This window comes from Amblyraja radiata, chromosome 4 (genome assembly GCF_010909765.2).
Source record: "Amblyraja radiata isolate CabotCenter1 chromosome 4, sAmbRad1.1.pri, whole genome shotgun sequence".
In the NCBI taxonomy this organism is placed as follows: domain Eukaryota; kingdom Metazoa; phylum Chordata; class Chondrichthyes; order Rajiformes; family Rajidae; genus Amblyraja; species Amblyraja radiata.
Window position 1 is genome coordinate 63,271,444 of NC_045959.1, and position 20,823 is coordinate 63,292,266.

Genomic DNA, 20,823 nt, shown 5'->3' on the forward strand with positions numbered 1-20,823 from the left:
CCCCCCCCTTCTCTCCCCCCCCCCCCCCCTTGGTTCGTTCGATGCAGCTTGCGGTTTCAACGTGGCCGGTTGATCCAGCTCGAGGCTTTCCAGGAGAGTGCCCTCGAGCTTGAAGGTCGAAGACACTCCTCTGGACTCGCGGATTAGGTCGCCCAAGTGGGACAGGCCCTTAATGGCAGTAAGGTACTGCAACACAGTCTGCAACATAGTTGAGACATAACATTCCCCCAACCAATCTCAAGCATGCTTTTGCAGCCGTGCATAGCTCCTTTAGCAGAATACCATACATATTAACAACTTGCAGGGCATCTGGACAGCAACCTCTATGCAACCCCCGCCCAGGCTTCAGGCTTTCTGGAGCCATCCATGTCACATAGCTCTGCAGCTTTCTGCAAAAGATGTCGAACAGATTTTACAGATCTTTAAACAGATATCCTCCATTTTCCCAAGTACCCAAAATTCCTGATATTAACACCAGGTAATAATAATAATAAATTTTATTTATGGGCGCCTTTCAAGAGTCTCAAAGACACCTTACAAAAATTGAGCATGTAGAGGAAAAACATGTAAGGGGAATGAAATAAATAGTAGAGACATGACTAGTACACAAAGTAAAGACAGAATTCAATACAAAACACAGTATGAGGCAATTAATGCACAGATGAAAAGGGACGGGGACGTGGGGCTAAGGATAGACAGAGGTGAAGAGATGGGTCTTGAGGCGGGACTGGAAGATGGTGAGGGACACGGAATTGCGGATCAGTTGGGGGAGGGAGTTCCAGAGCCTGGGAGCTGCCCTGGAGAAGGCTCTGTCCCCAAAACTGCGGAGGTTGGACTTGTGGATGGAGAGGAGACCGGCTGATGTGGATCTGAGGGACCGTGAGGGTTGGTAGGGGGAGAGGAGGTCAGTGAGATATGGGGGGGGGGGGGGGGGTGGCTGGAGCGGGAGAGCAGGGTGTAACAGCGGGAGAGAAGGGACAGATGCGAGTTGGAGACGGGAAGAGACTGGACCAGCGGAGAGACATTCTCAGCAGCTGTGCTGCTGTGTATATACAGACCTGCGTTTCATCCGTAGTCAGGATTGAACCCGGGTTTCCAGCACTGCAAGCGCTGTTAAATTGCTACTGGACCGTCCCCGTCCCATCCCGAGTGTCCCATCCCTGTCCGGGGGTGGCTGGAGATGTCCGGGATGACCCTGGACTTACGGGACAGCGGCCCGGAGCAGTGGCGGCCCCAGGCTTACAGCCAGCGCGGAGAAGAAGCGCCAACTCCAGCTCAACTCTGCTCTAACATCCGAGGAACCCGTTCCCCGACGGGCCGGGAACTGTCAGCTGCACCCTTCGCCTCATCCAGCATGATCCCCTGGGGGCCGGTGAAAGCCGAGCACCAGTCATCAACGGGGATACAAACAAAATGCTGGAGTAACAGCGGGACAGGCAGCATCTTTGGAGAAAAGGAATAGGTGACGTTTTGGGTCGAAACTCTTCTCCAGAGATGTTGCCTGACCCGCTGAGTTACTGCAGCATTTTGCGTATCTCCCCGTTGATGACTGATGCTCGGATTTTGCCGGCACCGAGGGGGTTAACCAACAGCCTCTGGATAAGGCGAGGGGTGCAGCTGACGGTACCCCGTGGACAGGGATGGGACACTCGGGAAAGGACGGGGATGGCAGTGAGACTCCGCTCACAAATCTGCCTGCTGGGGTTATGCAGGAGAGGGGTGCATGGTTCGCCCCTGTATAATAACCGTATATAACCCGGGAGGGCAGCCCGAGAGAGAATGGGACCCATACACCCCGGATGAGGGGGACCAGACCGTGAATCATTGGATTGTCTCTGCTGTGATTTCGGCATGGACCACTGAGACGGGAGAAATAGTGTCGCCAACTCCAGTAGCAATTCAACAGCGCTTGCAGCGCCGGTGACCCGGTTCGATTCTGACTACGGATGAAACACAGGTCTGTGTACACGCAGTAGCTCAGCTGCCGAGAATGTTTTTCTCAAGTGATCTATGACTTGGGCATGCGCAGTCGGAATACCGAACTTGCTTATTGGAGGAACAGCACCCCATATTTCGCTTGGGTTGCTTACACCCTAGGAGTATGAATATTAACCTCTAACTTCAAATAATCATTGCTTTCCCTCTATCCCTCCTCTTTCCCAGTTTTCCAACCATTCTGACTGTCCCTGATTACATTTTATCTCTCTTTGCTCTGTTGTTACCTTCTCCTAGCTAACAATGATCTGCTCTACATTTACCGTGATCTCTATCCCCTTTGTCTCATTCTCACACCTTACACTTCCTTATCTCTGTATCTGCCCCTCCCCAGACTCAGTCAGAAATAGGGTCTCGACCTGAAATGTCACCCATTCCTTCTCTCCAGAGATGCTGCCTGTCCTGTGTTATTCCAGCATTTTGTGTCAATCTTCGGTTTAAACCAGTGTCTGCAGTTCCTTCCTGATATGTAAATTGTATTGTTTGAAAGTATGCCTTCATCTACTTTTTTAGGAAAAATATAAAACAAGAGCATTTTCTGTATGATAGATTTGAGTTGATTGACGTAGGTGTAGCATGCAACTGAAGTCTGAACTGGGTCCCACTAGTCCATTGTCATTAGTCCATTCCCTCTAGATACAGTCTGATGGAGCTGTGGAGAGGGAATGTTGAGTTGAGATGCCGTTCAGATCAGCATGACTTTATTAAATTTGTTTGTGTTATTGCAGGGTTTGCATTGTGCAATTATTGTGATGATGCATGCTTATCAATGTCAATCTTATGTAATATTGCCTTCTCAGTCTTGGTACTATTTGTTGGCATTCAGGAAGAGGGAGACTCATTGACCCTATTCTCTTGTCTCTGAAGTCTACAAATGTAATGTAGTCGAAGAACAAATATTATAATTTTGGCTGAATCTTTACTCCGTTTCCCCTCTTTTATTGTACAGGCACCCTCATTATGGAGAAATTGCATTCCTAGAAAACAGTGTATTATGATTTTCTGTGATGTCAACCTCACTTTTACATTGAATCCTGTTAAAAGCAGAGAAGTGTTTCGACAGGATGCTTTTCTCTCCTGTTGAGCCATTTTATTGCCGATGGGGGGGAAAGTGACTTGTCGCCTTTTAATAGCTGAGCCCGATATTAGATTTGAGGATGGGCAAAGGTCGTGGATTAGGAAGTGATGATATTGGGTAAAAAGGATGGGATACGAGAATAAGGGTTTGTGGGAGAAAGGGAATATATAAGGAGTTCATGGCAGGGGGGTGATATTGGATTTAAGCGCAGTGGCTTAATCGAAGTGGAGTAAAGGTGCAAGGGCTGACCATGGCCAACTGCAGTTCTGCACCTTGTTGTGGATTAGGGAAATGCAGATCTGTGTGCTGTGTTTGAAAGTCTGTTCACATGTCCTCAAACTGGAGAGAGCATAACAAAGGAGAGACTTGGTAGTGATTGCAGTGATAACATATCCAAATAATGCCCAACAGTATTGAGTATCTTAAAAAATGGACAATTTGTTTTTTTTACATTTGAGGTTCTTTGTTTCCCTACCTCAAATTCTGTAAGAGTGAACTTTATTCCATATCGCAAATTTTTGGGTAGTGATTTATGAATTCCACAATGGAAATTCATTTTATCCAAACTGCTATAACATGGAGGTTGCCTGACCTTGGTATGTCCATGTATAAAAAATAATCAAGTAAGCAAGTTCTGAGATTACATCTGCTAAATTGACGTAACATATTCATATATATTTTGCTGAAACATTTAAAGGAAAGCAATCAATGTAAATGATATGAAATAAATGTGATCAAATTTTAGCTTTGGACACTTCATATTGTGAATTATAATGTTGTGGAGTATCTTGTTTTAATGCTCTTGTGAAATTTGGGGAAGAAACCTCCCGAAGATGATTGCTTATGAATTATGTCATCCTGTTGAATTAATTATGTTGGTATTGGGGCATGGTATGCCAATAGGGTGGTGGCACGCAAGGTCATCAGGTCAAAGGGCGTGACGCACGGAGAAGCTCAATCCTTCTGGAGTACAAGGCAGCTGCCGGCATACACCAGTAACACACGCAACACATACGTTCTTATCTGTTAAAAAAACGCAAAAATCACTGCTGCTCACTGACTTGTGGAAGAGCAGCGTGCCGGTGGATTGAGGGCAAGTCCCGGCCCATGACATCCCTCCGCCCACCCAGTCACTGACCGCGCTGCACTGGCACTGGCACTGGCCCCCCCGACACCCCATACCAGCCCCCCAACCACTCCACTCCCCCCCCCCCCCCCCCCCCCCCCCCCCCCCCCCGACCACCCCCCCCCCCCCCCCAATGTAACCTAGCTCTATCTAAAGGGCCTGTCCCACTTGGGCAACCTAATCGTTGAGTCCAGAAGAGTGCCTTTGACCTTCCTAGGTCCTGAAAACACCAATGAGCCAATCAAAATGCCTGGTCAGCAAAGGAGATGGCCTATGGCTGCCCTTGACTGCCTGTAAGTAAATAGCGACCCAACTCCACTGCACTACGAGTGGAAAAGACCCATGCCGACTAAATTTTACTTGCGGAAAATTTTTCAATATGCTGAAAACTTTTCCGCGACCTAACCTCCCTCAAGCATGAGAGCCACCTCATACAACCTCCTAGGACCTTGTGTCGACCATGCTGCGAGTTTGAGTCCAGGGCAAACTCTTCTAAACCCGCAGCTTAGGTCCCCCAAGTGGGACAGGCCCTTAATTCTCTCTTGATAGCATCCAGAGAATTGGCCTCCATTGCCTTCTGCGGCAGTGAATTCCACAGATTCACAACTGTGGGTGAAAAAGTTTTTCCTCATCTCCGTTCTAAATGGCTTACCCCTTATTCTTAAACTGTGGCCCCTGGTTCTTGACTCCCCCCAACATCGGGAACATGTTTCCTGCCTCTAGCGTGTGCAATCCCTTAATAATCTTATGTTTCAATAAGATCCCCTCTAATCCTAAATTCCAGAGTATACAAGCCCAGCCACTCCATTCTATATGCCAGTCCCGCCATCCCGGGAATTAACCTCGTGAAGCTGCGTTGCACTCCCTCAATAGCAAGAATCTCCTTTCTCAAATTTGGGGACCAAAACTGCACACAAAACTCCAGGTGGAGTGGGGTCTCACTAGGGCCCTGTATAAATGCAAAAGGACCTCTTTGTTCCTATACTCAACTCCTCTTGTAATGAAGGCCAACATGCCATCAGCTTTCTTCACTGCCTGCTGTACCTGCATGCTTACTTTCAGTGAGTGATGAACATGGATATGTCTATCCATAATTGTCCTTCAAGGTGGTACTAAGCTGTTCTGATGAGGATATTCCCATCAGTGCTATTGGGTTGGAAGTTCTCGGACTTTAGAGAAAGGTTTCCAAATCAGGGTAATGTGAGATTTGTATAAGAACCTACAGGCATCCATACAATTGATTTTTGATTAAATAAATGGTTGTGATTACTGAATGCTAATTATGTAAGTATTATAACGCAGCTATCATGGGTGCAGTGATTGGGCTTGTAATTTGCAATGTGCCAAATTGAATGACAACTTTGAGCATATCAAATGTTTAATAAAAGCACCACCAAACAGCATGATTGTTACTCAAAACAGATAATTGCTGTTAATTAAAAAATAATAATCAAGTGATAGATACCAGGTCTTCTATTGAGCTGTCTTCTGGTTTTATGAACTGTTTGATAAATTTAAAACCACCTCTTGTGGTTATCCCTAATTTATTTTGTGGAGAAAATGGTTTGAGCTATAAATTTATGATTTAAATGTGAACTGTAAATTTATAACTTTCTCTTTTAATATAGGTCTGCAAAGCTTCTGAATCTTCCGCCTAATCTCCGCCCATTGAAAATAAAAAACACACTTGGTCCAAATGTATCCTCAAAGAGCCCTTTCATTTATTCACCGATTATTGCACACCACCGTGGTGAAGAAAAAGGCAAAAAAATAGGTGAGGATGTATCAAATCACAACTTTTTCAGATTAAATTTCATGTTAGTTTCATGAATTGTTGTTGATTTGTCAACTGTGTGATGTATTTGCTGTCAGGTGATTTTGGTGCAAAACATGAGCTGTGACATCCAGAGTAAAGACAATGGCAATGTAAATGGAAAATACAAGCACTTTCAATTGAAATGCTCAAATTATCTTAACTGATAGTAACGTAATAGCATATATTTATTTTTAGAATACAGTGGTTATTGTAACAATCCCCCAATTACCAAATGAAATAAAATGAGCATTATTTTTAATTATTAAATTGATAATTTTATTTCTTTATAAAGCCTTCAATTTAATAACTGAGCCCAGATTACAAGGTTATAAAAGGTAATTGTAACTATCCAAATATGAATTTCAGTAAGATGTTTGACAAAGTTCTCTGTATCAGATTTATCAGGATCATAAAATCCGCAGAATTCAAGGGAAAGTGGCATGTTGAAATAAAAACCGGCTAGGTGAGAGAGAACAGACGGCAATGGTCAAAGTGAGCATGTGGCTGTATGCGGTTGGATTCTTCAGGGCTCTCCAATGGTTCCCATGTGTTTATATAGTGTTGACTTGGATTTGATGAGGTGTTTGCGCAGTAATCAACCAGAACCATGTGGTCCCGTGGTTTTTGAAGCAACAGCACCAAAGAGAAGCAGGAGAAAGCATTGATTGGCTCTAACTATAGGATATGTATCTTTGATTTTTGAAGCTTTGTTACCCAATAACAAAGAGAATACCACTCTGCAAGAATACCTTCTACCAAAATGATCACAATGCATTTTGCAGATCTTTTTATCTTCATGAAATTTGGCTTGAAACTCCAGAAACTTGTCCCTTTCATAAACAGAGGAATGGCTGTATTATGAATGCTGGAAATCTGATATTAAAAAGGAAAATTCTGAAAATAGGCAGTAACTAAGGTAGTATGAGTATTTTACTCCGTCAATCACTTGTGCATTGTAATATGAATAATTTTACAAAGTACACTGTAGCTTGGCAAAGCTTTTTAAATGACATCTTCCAAAACTGTTCTCTTAAAATCTTTCAAGATAAAGGTATCTGGCATTTTCCTGCCAATTTTGAGCCATTCTAATTTCAAATGGCCAAATTCCCGGAAAGCTCTGTATCGTTGTGAGAGCTCTTTGTGAAAGAAAATTAAGTTGGGATGAATTTACTGTTTAATTGCCATGTACTGGCAATGGAACAATGAAATTCTTTCTTTCAGCAGCATAACTGGCCTGTAACACGAAACGCATAAATAGTGATAAACAATAAACATAATGAATAAAAATTCAACAAAGGGTGGCCACAGTGGCGCAGCAGCAGTCTTGCTGCTTTACAGCGCTGCAGACCAGGGTTCGATCCCTACTACGAGTGCTGTCTGTACGGAGTTTGTGGTTCTCCCATGACCGCATGGGTGTTCTCCGAGATCTTCAGTTTCCTCCCACACTCCAAAGACATACAGGTATGTAGGTTAATTGACTTGGTGTATGTGTAAATTGTCCCTAGTGTGTGTGGGATAGTATCAATGTGTGGGGATCGCTGGTCGATAGGGTCTTGGTGTGGCGAAGGGCCTGTTTTCGCGCTATATCTCCAAACTAAATAACACCCAAACTAGGTCAAATGGCCCAATGTCCATGGTGTAACCAAAGACGGTCTGTAGTTGACCGGTTAGCATTGTGTTCAAGAGCTTGATGGGTGTTGGGAACAAAGCTATCTTTGCACCTGTTGATCACGGTTATACTTTCGGAATGATGGTAGAGGTGAAATGAAAGTGTGGCCAGGGTAATGTGGTCTTTGATGCTGGTTACCTGTATGAGGTCCTCCTAGAGATCCCATTTATTGTGGGGAGATAAGTACCCATAATGGACTGGGCGGCATAATGACTTTGTAATCTTCTTTGTTCCTGGACATTCAAGTTACTGAACCAGTCCCCGAGATAACCAGTCAATATGTTCCATACCATACACCTGTAGAAGTTCAAAAGAATATTGTCACATACCCTTAATCTTCTCAGCAAGTAGAGATTTTTTTTTGATTTTTTAAATATTTTTATTAGAAGCAAACATATTACGGTAACATATAATTACATATTATAGTAAAAACTTTTCATGTATATCAATATATTTTTCAAACTTTTCATGTATATCAGACTGCTTTAATGTTCCCAGATGGAAAATAAGATGTTGATCCTCAAGCTTATGTTGGGTTGTGTAATAACAGGATTTGAGGCATGAACTGGTCAGAGTGGGATGGAGAATTAAAATGCCAGGAAAATTAAGTTTGCCCTAGTAGACTGAAGAAAGATATTTCAGTCATCCAATGCTTAATCTTCAGTTTTAATTATTTTTGTCATCTATATTCTGTGTTACTGTTTGGTTTGCAATTACTAATGTCAGATGCTACAACAGTTGTGTTGGGAGGTGGTTTGGTGGTCTTGGGGAGGAGGAGAAAATTTGATACAGTGTGATAATTGTTAGTCAATGCCAGTTTCACACATTACTAACAGCCAGTTTTTAAAAACAAATGTTTATGAACATGTAAACTGTGTTTTGAATACAGTAAATGTAATATTGTAAACTCAGAAAATGCAGGAATGTTTGGATATCCTTAATTTTCATTATAATTTTAAAATCATAATCTTTCAATTTTGATTAACACCTGTACTTTAGCAACACTTATCTTCAGTTTACAAATGTAAGTTGCTCCGGAATCTAAGACATAACTGTATTCAGTTATTTGCTTTTCCTTATGCTTAAAAATGGGTTAGTTATTGCAGCAATATGTTTGCATAAATTTCTATTTTGTCATACAAAAGATTATATTTGTTAGTCGTATTGTAATGAAGTTGATGATATCCTTCTGAATTTGATAACTGAGTTTTATGTTCAACCCCAACAGATTTCCAGTGGGTGCAGGGAGATGTCTGTGAAGTTCAGCTGATGGTCTATAATCCTATGCCTTTTGAACTGAGAGTAGAAAACATGGTAAGTATTGCTTTTCCCATTTTAAAAAAACTTTTACTTCAGGTTTTCCACAATAAAAGGATAACGGTTTATTTTCTATGTGGCAGTACAGGTGCACAACCTTTTTATCCGAAAGCCTTGGGACCAGACACTTCTCGGATTTCTGAATTTTTCGGATTTCCGAATGCAAGATTTTTAGCGTAGATTAGGTAGGTAGTGCGGGCGGCTTGAAAAGTCTGGAGCGGCTGCCTCGTCCCCGGAGACCGGGGAATCATTGTAAATCATTGCTTAAATGTTAGTCAGTTAGTTTGGAGGGATTTTATGTGGTGGGGGAACTTTAATTCTTAGTCCCCTACCTGGTCGGAGAGGCGGGGAGCGGGCAATGCCTTACCGGGTCGCCGTGCAGTAAGCTCCGGAGCGCTCTGGCCGCCGACTCCCAACATCGCGGAGCTGGGGGCTGCGGGCGTCCGGCCGCGGGCGGCGCCGGTTGGAGCTCCGACCCCGGCAACTCTACCCCTGGCTGCGCGGCGCTCCAAATCCAGCGCCGCCCGCGACCGGACGCCCGTAGCCCCAGCTCCGCGATGTTGGGAGTCGGCGGCGTTGCAGCGCTGGGATACCAGCGGGGAGTGGGCAATGCCTTACCGGGTCGCCGTGCGGTAAGCTCCGGAGCGCTGTGGCCGCCGACACACAACATCGCGGAGCTGGGGCTACGGGCGTCCGGCCGCGGGCCGCGCTGGATTTGGAGCTCCGCGCAGCCAGGGGTAGAGTTGCCGGGGTCAGAGCTACAACCGGCTATAACAGCGCTCCGGAGCTTACTGCATGGCGACCCGGTAAGGCATTGCCCGCTCCCCGCCTCTCCGACCAGGTAGGGGACTAAGAATTAAAGTTTCCCCCTTAACCCCCCCCCCCCCCCTCCTTCACATAATAGCCCTCCAAACTAACTGACTAACATTTAAGCAATGATTTACAGATGTTTAAGTGTCTCCCCGGTCTCCGGGGAGGAGGCAGCCGCTACAGTAGTACAGACCTGGGTTGACCGTGGGTCGTTTCGGGTCAAGTTTGGCGCCAAACGCGAGCTTTGGTGTGCAGACGACATCCTGGAAAAAATGTCCGGTTTTCGGAGTTTTTCGGTTTCCGGAACTCCGGATAAAAGGTTGTGCACCTGTAATTAGATTGCAAAATGATGATAGTTATCAATAAATAAGTTGATGGTTGTAATTTGGGGTTGCATTTTCTTGTGGTCCTTGTTAAGGGACAAGAAAGTAAACTAGCTTTTCTTAAAATTACTAAAACAGGTGGTCTTGTACTTTACTATGACTTTTAATCGAAAATGTGGAGGTTAAGTGAGAATTATGTAAAGCTTGGTTGTACAAGCTTCGAGCTAATAGACTGTAGAAAAGTTTGCATTCTTTTGCATTCTTATGTGGTGAGTGAATGTGGTGCTTTTGCACAGTATTGACAAAACAGGCGTGTACAATGATTTGCTAGCAAATGCCACAATAGAATTTAAATCCCTGAAATTGCAGTTTCCAAATTATTGCTGAGCCATTGCGTCTTCATTTGAATGAGTGATGACTGGGAAAGGGAAGGATGTAAAGGCATCTTATGTAGCACTTTCTGTGGAATGCCAATTGAATTAGAAAACATCTGGAAAGACTGTTACCGGTTCTGTGTTTTATCAATCATAGCATTTGGTGAAATGGATAAGAAATTTGGCACTATCATCAAATAATTGTTTTTCTTGCCGCAGTTAAGTTACGGATACTCTGTTCTAGTATTTTTATGCAACAAAATAAATGGTAATGATTTCTGATTTTTCTTTTTGGAAATGTGAATATGACACTGGCAAGGTTTGTATTTTCCATTTTGGCCCATTTAGTTTAGAGATACAGCATGGAAATTGACCCATCAGGAGTCCGTGCTGACCAGTGACACTTGCACTATCCTACAGACTAGGGACAATGTACAATTTTATAGAAACCAATAAACCTGAACATCTTTGGAGTGTGGGAGCGGGGAGAATGTACAACCTCCGTACAGACAGCCCTGTAGCCAGGATTGAACCCAGGTCTCTCGTGGTGTAAGGCAGCAACTCTACCACTGTGCCATCGTGTTGCCACTGGGCCGCCGGCTTACTTGTGGTTTTCCCCTAATTATGCTTCAAAACACATCTTCAAACAACTCCAGTAGCTGAGTCAAACACTATTTGCCTTTTAGAAATCCATTGCTCATTTTAATTTTTTCGTCCTATTATTAAATCCTTCATTATAGATTACAGCAATTCTCCTACCACTAACATTAGGATAATAACCTTGGATACCTGACTTTGCTCTCTCTCTTAAATAGTGAGATGTTATTGGCTATCTTTTATTACCAAAACAATTCCAGAATGACCAGAATTTGGTAATCACAGCATTCATTATCGCTGGAGTTGTCTCTTTTTATAATTCTAGAATGTAGATCATTGGTTTCTTCGGATTTATCTTATAATCTCAACTATTTTTCTGAAACATTTAGTTAGTACTTATTTCCTTCAGTCGTTCTTTATTGCTAGAACAACCTAGCATGTTTCTAGTGTTTCTGATAGGTTTTTGTCTTCTGTAAAATTGGACACAAAGTATTTAATTCCTCTGTTATTCCTTTTATTTTCTTATGATTTCACATGTTTTGCACATGCCTGAAGAAGGGTTACAACCAGAAACATCACCTCTCCATGTTCTCCAGGGATACTGCGTGGCCCGCTGAGTTACTCAAGCGTTTGTGTCGATCTGTCTTACACAACCTCATATTTATTTGCACCATGCTTGTAATCTTTTTGTATATTCTTGTACTCTTTGTGTTTCTTGGCAGTTTATTCCTATATTCTTTGTTGACTTCCTTTATCAATTTAGTAGTCTTCCTTAGCAGGTAGCATCTTTGTAAAAAGCAACAGTTAGTTACAGGTGAATAATCTTGCATAAGGACTGGCCAGTTCTGTCACCGACAAGTCAGGCTGATTATCAAGTATTGTTCAATTTGATGTCATCCTGAGGGCAGTGAAGTGCAGAGATGGAGGGTAATGTTCGATTTCTTACGTTCATGTTGGGCTTCATTGGAGCAATGCAGGTTGATGTGATAAAATTCTTACATTTTCCAGCACTTTTTAGTGTTTGAAAAAAAATGTTTTGAGATTATTGTTACAGCTCTGGAATCTGGAAATTGTTACCAGACAGTGTAAATGTAGCAACTGTTAAATTAGGAAGTTCCTGAATTTTCATTAACAGATTTGTTTAAACACTAGCTTATGAATTAATAATTGTTTCTGTTGAATATGTTATAAACCTTCATTAGGTTCTTGTACCCCTTAGAGGAAATAATGGAAATAACATGGTGATATTGTAACTTTGCAGATGAATAATGATATATGATAAATGAGTTTCTCTTATTAGAACTAGGTTCCTTGTGTAATCTCTATTTGTGTTTTTTTAAATCATTTTATTGCTCTTCTGACTGTTAGCTAAATGAAGTTTAAATGTATGGCTGTAATTCTGATTTAAACAAAAATGGCACCACCATTAGAGTCCTGTTTGAATAGTGATTTTTATAATAGCATAAACACCAGCAGAAATTGTAGGTGTTGAAATAGTTGGGGACGGTTAAATGTTATAGAAGACAGACAAAAGAGGAGTCACTTGAGCATCTTTGATTAAGGTTAATAGGTGGCAAGAAATGTAATTCCAACATCGGAAAGCAAACAATGTTAATCCACAACATCTTAAGAGTTCCTTTCACTTCCCATTTTTTTTTTAATTAAAAAAAAATCATATTTTTCTGCAAAAATCTATTTGACACCTTTTCTTCTATTTTTAAAGCTAAAAAATAGGTGCACGAGTAGGTCATTTGGCCCCCAGAGCTAGCAATGTGATCATGGCTGATCATCCACAATCAGTACCCCACACGTGTGGGTTTAAACTAAATAGTGGGGGGGAGGGATTTACAAATTGGGAGTATAAAGATGGAGTTGAAGGGGAAGTGACTACAGGACAAATTACAAAAGATTCTCGAATTAATGGGAAGGAAAGCTCGAGTAGGGACAACAGAGTAAGGTCAGGGCCATTTGCAAGCGGTGCGAGGGGGGAAGTGAATACGGAGGTCAAAGTGTTGTATATGAATGCGCAAAGTGTAAGGAATAAAGTGGACGAGCTTGAGGCACAGTTAGAAAATGGCAAGTATGATGTTGTGGGAATTACTGAGACATGGCTGCAAGAGGGCCAGGGCTGGGAACTAAATATTCAAGGGTATACCACCTATCGAAAAGACAGACAGGTGGGCAGAGGGGGTGGGGTTGACCTGTTGGTGAAGAATGAAATTCAGTCCCTTGCAAGGGGTGACATTTAAACAGGAGATGTGGAGTCAGTATGGATAGAACTAAGGAATTGTAAGGGTAAAAAGACCCTACAGGCCCCCAAACAGTAGCCTGGACATAGGGCGCGTTGAATCAGGAGTTAAAATTGGCATGTAGCAAAAGTATTGCTGAGGTTGTTATGGGAGATTTCAACATGCAGGTAGACTGGGAAAATCAGGTTGGTACTGGACCTCAAGAAAGGGACTTTGTAGAGTGCCTTCGTGATGGATTCTTAGAACAGCTTGTATTGGAGCCTGCCAGGGAGAAGGCAATTCTGGATTTAGTGTTATGTAATGAACCGGATTTGATAAAGGACCTCGAGGTTAATGATCCATCAGGAGGCATAACATGGTCAGGTTTAATTTACAATTGGAGAGGGAGAAGGGTAGATCGGAGGTGTCAGTGTTACAGTTGAATAAAGGGGACTATGGGGCCATGAGGGAGGAGCTGGCCAAAGTTGACTGGAAAGATACATTAGCAGGGATGACAGTGGAACAAAAATGGCAGGTATTTCCAGGAATAATACGGAAGGTGCAGGATCAGTTCATTCCTCCGAGGAAGAAAGATTCCAAGGGGAGAAAAGGGCAACCATGGCTGACAAGGGATGTCAGGGACAGTATAAAAATTAAAGCGAAGAAGTACAACGTAGCAAAGATGAGCGGGAAACAAGAGGATTGGGTAATGTTTAAAGAACAACAGAAGATAACCCAAAAGTTAATACGGGAAGAAAAGATGAGGTACGAAGGTAAGCTAGCCAAGAATATAAAGCAGAATAGTAAAAGCTTGTTTACGTATGTGAAGAGGAAAAAATTAGTTAAGACCAAAGTTGGACCCTTGAAGACCGAAAAAGGTGAATTTATTATGGGGAACAAGGAAATGGCAGATGAGGTGAACAGGTACTTTGGATCTGTCTTCACTAAGGAGGACACAAACAATCTTCCTGATATAGTAGTGGCCAGAGGATCTGGGGTGACGGAGGAACTGAAGGAAATCCACATTAAGGCAGGAAATGGTGTTGGATAGACTGATGGGACTGAAGGCTGATAAATCCCCAGGGCCTGATGGTCTGCGTCCCAGGGTACTTAAGGAAGTGGCTCTAGAAATCGTGGATGCATTGGTGATAATTTTCCGATGTTCTATAGACTCAGGATCAGTTCCTGTGGATTGGATGGTAGCTAATGTAATTCCACTTTTTAAGAAAGGCGGGAGAGAGAAAACACGGAATTATAGACCAGTTAGCCTGACACCGGTGGTGGGGAAGATGCTGGAGTCAATTATAAAAGATGAGATAGCCAAACATTTGGATAGCAGTAACAGGATCGGTCCGAGTCAGCATGGATTTACGAAGGGGAAATCATGCTCGACTAATCTTCTGGATGTAACTAGGAAAATGGACAAGGGAGAGCCAGTGGATGTAGTGTACCTGGACTTTCAGAAAAGACCTGATAAGGTCCCACATAGGAGATTAGTGGGCAAAATTAGGACACATGGTATTGGGGGTAGAGTGCTGGATAGTGAAGTGGTTGGCAGGCAGGAAACAAAGAGTAAGGATTAACGGAACTTCAATTTAACTGTAATGTAATGGTGAAGTAAGGAAGTTGAATATGATTGTTGTATGTAATTTTGTCAATTGTATCGTTTCTAATCAGATTAAAAACATTCCTGTTTAGTTATTTCCATAGATATAACGGTGGAATATTTTAAAATCTGTGCAATGTTATGTATTGACGTTAGTGTTGAATGTAGGTATGACATGTTATGATATTGTAATGGAAAAAGTTACAATTCAGAAATGTCTGTTCCAAATTAATCCTTCACATTGATATCCATTTTCCTCTCTGATCAATTTCCCAGGGATTACTGGTATCTGGTGTTGAATTTGAATCTCTCCCAGCTGCTCTTTCCCTCCCTGCTGAATCTGGACTGTACCCAGTCACACTTGTGGGCGTTCCTCGTACATCAGGACAGATCAATGTAAATGGTAAGCATTTGTGTTATGAATGTTTAAAAGCAGCTGGAAAACATGGTATAAATATTGCTTTTGCTTAATATTTTTGGTTAGTGCTCCATTAAACTAATATATAACATTGACTATAAATACTTAATTACCATTGTGGTTTATAAGTGGTGAAATTAATACTTGAAATGGGATTAGATATTTTGTTTTAAGGATCATTGAATGGAATTATTCACCTTTTCAATTTTTGAGAAGAATCAACAAAAGGTACATGGGAGTGGCTACTTCCTTTCTCGGGAATGATTAAGGTAGATGGTGAGAAAATTGTTGACATATTTTCAGAATTCAGTGAGTAGAACAAATGTTGCCAAAGGTTTAGCTCTCATTGTCAAGTGACTATTAAATATCAAATAAAACTGCTGGAATGAGAAGTTTGGGGATTGGTGTTAGTTTGTTGGAGGACAGAGATAAATGGGGTGGATTGATTTTCTCAAGGGTTTAAAAGCAGAGGAAGAACTATTTACAGTTGGATGAAGGCCAGCCAGCAAATGCCAGATCTATGATAGCAATAGTGGACCAGATAATGTGCAACAGCTCTTTGCTCAAATTGGAGTTTGAGATTGAACGAAGAAGAAGACTGAAGATGAGCATTGATGGGGGGTGTGGGGAGGCGGGGAGAAGAAAGGAAAACGGAGGAGGAGGAGCCCGAGGGCTGAGGGAGAGGTAAGAAGGGGAGGAGACAGCAAGGGCTAACAGAATTGTGAGAATTCAATGTTCATGCCACCAGGATGCACACTCCCCAAGTGGAATATGAGGTGCTGTTCCTCCAATTTCTGGTGTTGCTCACTCTGGCCGTGGAGGAGACCCAGGACAGAGAGGTCAGATACGGAATGGGAGGGGGAGTTGAAGTGCTGAGCCACCGGGAGGTCAGGTTGGTTAATGCGGACCGAGCGGAGGTGTTCGGCGAAACGATTGGCAAGCCTACGCTTGATCTCACCGATATAGATCATGCTTACTTTCAGTGATTGATGCACAAGCACACCCCGGTCTCGTTGCACCTCCCCTTTTCCTAATCTGACACCATTCAGATAAAAATCTGCCTTACTGTTCTTGCCACCAAAGTGGATAACCTCACATTTATCCACATTGTACTGCATCTGCCATGTATCTGCCCACTCACCCAACCTATCCAAGTCACCTTGCAGCCTCATAGCATCCTCCTCGTAGCTCACACTGCCACCCAGCTTTGTGTAATCTGCAAACTTGGAGATGTGTGGAGGATGTGTCTGATTCTGCCTCACCAAGGGCATTTTGGGATTTACTGAATTGCCTGCTGGGAGTATGACACCAGGGTAAATGTTGATTTATTTCAAGATCAGCAGAAAGCTGGCATTGTTTCCTCTAACAAAAAACTGTGGCCCTTGCTGGCTTCTGGGTGACTTGGAGGCTTCTGAGTGACTTGGAACCAATGGTGTTTTATGGTCATTCAGTTTGGGACCATTCAAGAAATGCATCCTTGTGGGGCAGAACCTGCAAGCAGACAAGCAGCTCAAACGTGGCTATTTATGAACCATAAGTGGTTCATGTGTACACTACACGGCTATAACCCTATACCTTTTCGTTTGCTGTTATCTCTCTCTCTCTATTCTCACTTTCAAGCTAGAAGATCAAACGAGGTGTAAACAGGGCATGCTGAATCAGACATGTCTTAAAATAAGGTACACCAGTCATTGAAAGTAGGCATGCAAGTGCAGCAGGCAGTGAAGAAAGCGAATGGTATGTTAGCATTCATAGCAAAATGATTTAAGTATAGGAGCAGGGAGGTTCTACTGCAGTTGTACAGGGTCTTGGTGAGATCACACCTGGAGTATTGCGTACAGTTTTGGTCTCTTTTGATTATCTTTTTTGCCCGTTTTGAGGTACGTTGGAGATAACTGGAATGGATTGAGGGGAGGGGGGAGTTGATGATCCTGGAGGCCTTGGAGACAATGCGTTGTATTCTGTGTAGTGAGTGACTATCGGTGTTACCGTACCAGACTGTGATTGAGGAGGTGATGATGCTTTCAATGATTGATTGATAGAAACGGACCAGGAGGTGTTTATCGACTCTGAACTTTTTGAGCTGTCTGAGGAAATATAGGCGTTGTTGACCTTTCTTGACGACGTGGTCTGCATTGATGTGCCATTTTAGATTATTGGAGATATAGGTGCCTAGAAACTTAAATGAGTTTGTGGAGGTTATGGGGTGGGAGTTGACATGGACCGGGGGTTTGTGGTTTTGAATCAGTTAAAATGATTTGATGTATAAAGTACCAGACTTTGCGACATTTAAAAGACACATAGATAGGTAAATGTATAGAAACAGTATAGATGAATATGTGTAGGAAAGAACTACAGATGCTGGTTTAAATCGAAGGAATGGGTGATGTTTCGGGTTGTGACCCTCTTCAGAATTATTAGGTCTGTGGTTGGTTGTCCTGTGGTAAGAAATTCATCTTGTGCCACGCTATCCTTTCAACCATCTGCATGACACGTCCAAGAATATGATGGAATACTCTCCACTTTTCTGAGCTAGATAAGAAGAGAGTACCAACAATTCTCAAGAGACGGGACACCATCCAGGTTATTGTTAACCAGCCAATCCATGTCAATATTTTCTCCAAAGTCATAAGATGTTTATTTGCAATACATTTGATGCAACATCTTATCAAATGCATTCTCGAAATCTGTCTTTCTCCTTTTTGAATAAAGCATACATTTTGTATTTTCCAAACGAATGGCACTTTTTTTAATGCCAGAGAATTTTGGAAAATGTAACCCAGCACATTGGCTAACCCACTTTCAGACCCAATCGCTTGTCAGCCCACAGCAACAATAGCCCTACTCTTATGATTGATATTTTCTTAATTTCCCGCTTCTCTTTCAGTTTCAGATATAGCTATATCAGGGATGTTAATTGCATCCTACGTAGTGAAGAAATCGTTTAGTTTTTGTTATTTACTCACAAGGTTTGTTTTCTCCAGGATATCAGCTCACTTTGAAGAGGGTTTAAAAAAAAAAAGAACCATAGAAACTCTTCCTGTCTGTTTTATAACTTTTTTGGACTGTACAGGTTTTGTATTTTGAAAAATTCCCATAAGTGTCCGGCACTTCACCTTGATTGACTGATCCCGTAAGTTTGGCTAGCTATACATTCATGCCTTCATAATTGCATCGGTGATTATCGTGGTGCAGCGGAGAACATCCCTGTCTATTGGGCTGAAACAATTATTAATTAATAGCGTCACTCCTCCAGCATTTCCTATTTCCTCCTTTCTCTATGTCACATACCCTTCAGCATTCATGCCCTAATGTGCTATGCTACAGTCATATTTCTGAAATGGCTAACAGATAATATTCCATTTGCACTCATTTTAACGATTTTGCCTTGAATCCCAGCATTCAGATGCAGAGCCTTGACCTTCGACTAGCCAACTGGCAGATTTAGACTTTACAGATATAGTGCGGAAACAGGTCCTTCGACCTACCGAGTTCCCGTTGACCAATATTCACCCGTGCACTAGCTCTATCCTATACACTGGGGGCAATTTACAGAAGCCCATTAACCAACAAACCAGTACGTCCTTGAGTGTGGGAGGAAACTGGAGCATCCATGTAAAACCCATGCAGTCACAAGGAAAATGTACAAACTCCATGCAGACAGCACCCGTAGTCAGGATCAAACTCGGGTCTCTGGCATTGTAAAGCAGCAACTCTATCGCTGCGCCACTGTGCCGCCGGCATATTTGCAGATTTGCTGCTGGATTTGTTCTCTATATTCCTTACTGCTGTGACCTGTTTATCATTTCCCACATTACTTTCTTTTTCTCTAAGCTTCCCTTTACTCTTGGAATTTTGATCTCTTGTCTCCACTTTTTATATTAAAACCCTCTGAGCTGGAAATGTAATATATCAGTGACTCCAGGCCAGTGGTACATGGTTGAATCTGATTTGTCCTCAAAAATGGCTCAACAAACTCTTGCAGATGAATTGAAGCTACTTAAAGCAAAAAAAAAGAGTGGACCGTCAGGCATTGATCTTGGCTTTCAATTCTGACACTGCAAAGTGGCTCTGAGCCAAATATGCATGCGCTGTCATCTAAATAGGGAGAGCTGTTTCATTGTCAAATAAACATACTAGTTGTTTCTATGAAACATACCTTACAGATGGCATACCAGTTGCCACATCAGTATGTTATAAGCTGCTAGTAGATCCTGTTCTGTCAGGGAATAGATAATAATAATAATGTATAATATCTTTTATTGTCATTGCACATAAGTGCAACGAGATTTAGTATGCAGCTTCCATCCGATGTCATAACTTAAATAACTAATAAAATTTAGATTTAGATACCCCAAGAACATGGTTTGTAAAAAGAACATTACAACAGTAAAACAGTCAAAACAGTTCAAACAGACTAAAGTGCAGATGTGTCTGTGCGACGTGACCATCCGAGGGAGACAGTCCATGGGGGTGGGGGGCACTCAGCAGGGCCAGTTCAGGGCCACTATAGCTCTGGGAATGAAGCTGTTCCTGAGTCTGGTGGTGCGGGCGTAGAAGACCTTGTAACGTCTGCTGGAGGGAAGTAGTTCGAATAGTCCATTACAAGGGTGTGAGGAGTCTTTATGGATGCTGATGGCCTTCCTGAGGCACCGTGTGTGGTAGATGCCCTCCAAGGCTGGTAGCGGTGTCCCAATCTTCTGTGCTCTGTGGACGACGCGCTGAAGAGCTCTCCTCTCCACCTCTGTGCAGCTGAGATACCACACAGAGATGCCATACGTTAATATGCTCTCTGTGGTGCAGCGGTAGAAGGTTGTCAGCAGCTGTTGGGGCAGACCAGTCTTTTTTAATGTTCTCAGGAAGAACAGTCGATGCTGTGCCTTCTTGACCAGCGCAATGGTGTTGGTGGACCATGTGAGGTCCTCTGAGATGTGAGTGCCCAGAAACTTAAAGCTGGACACTCTCTCCACACTGTCCCCGTAGATGGAGATTGGGGCGTATTCTACATTATGTGACCTCCTGAAGTCAATAATCAGCTCCTTGGTCTTGGAGGTGTTTAGTGACAAGTTGTTACTTGAGCACCAGTCCGCCAGGTTCTGCACCTCCGCTCTGTATTTTGTTTCATCACCGTTGGTGATCAGCCCAATCACCGGTGTGTCGTCTGCAAACCAGAGGTTGAGGGTGTAGTACTGTGACTTTCAATTTTGACTTTGGACCCCATCAAGTCTCATGGCTTCAGGTTGAACATTGTTAAGGTAACATCCTGATAACCACCTATCATCCTTCAGCTGAAAAATCAGTGATTCTCCATCCACTTGGTAAAAGCCTGTTGTCAAAAGGGTACAAAATGCAGTTGGGATGTATTCCTTCAATATTCATTACCAAGAGTGTCTTTGAAGCACCGCCACTGACTGAGTCCTGGTTGTGGGATCTCTTAGCTTTGCTATTGCAATCAAGCCCGATAAT

The 20,823-nt window shown here is 42.7% G+C and overlaps 1 protein-coding gene across 9 annotated transcripts in view; it reads left to right on the top strand.

The window, feature by feature from the left end:
- The window catches only part of trappc9 (trafficking protein particle complex subunit 9), a 575,858-nt gene that overhangs the window by 49,218 nt on the left and 505,817 nt on the right, over positions 1-20,823 (top strand). For all 9 annotated transcript variants that reach the window (XM_033019648.1, XM_033019645.1, XM_033019642.1 and 6 more), the window contains 3 exons: positions 5,828-5,973; positions 8,913-8,998; positions 15,216-15,342. In XM_033019648.1, the coding sequence (XP_032875539.1) occupies positions 5,828-5,973; positions 8,913-8,998; positions 15,216-15,342 (359 nt within the window). The remainder of the gene's footprint in view (positions 1-5,827; positions 5,974-8,912; positions 8,999-15,215; positions 15,343-20,823) is intronic.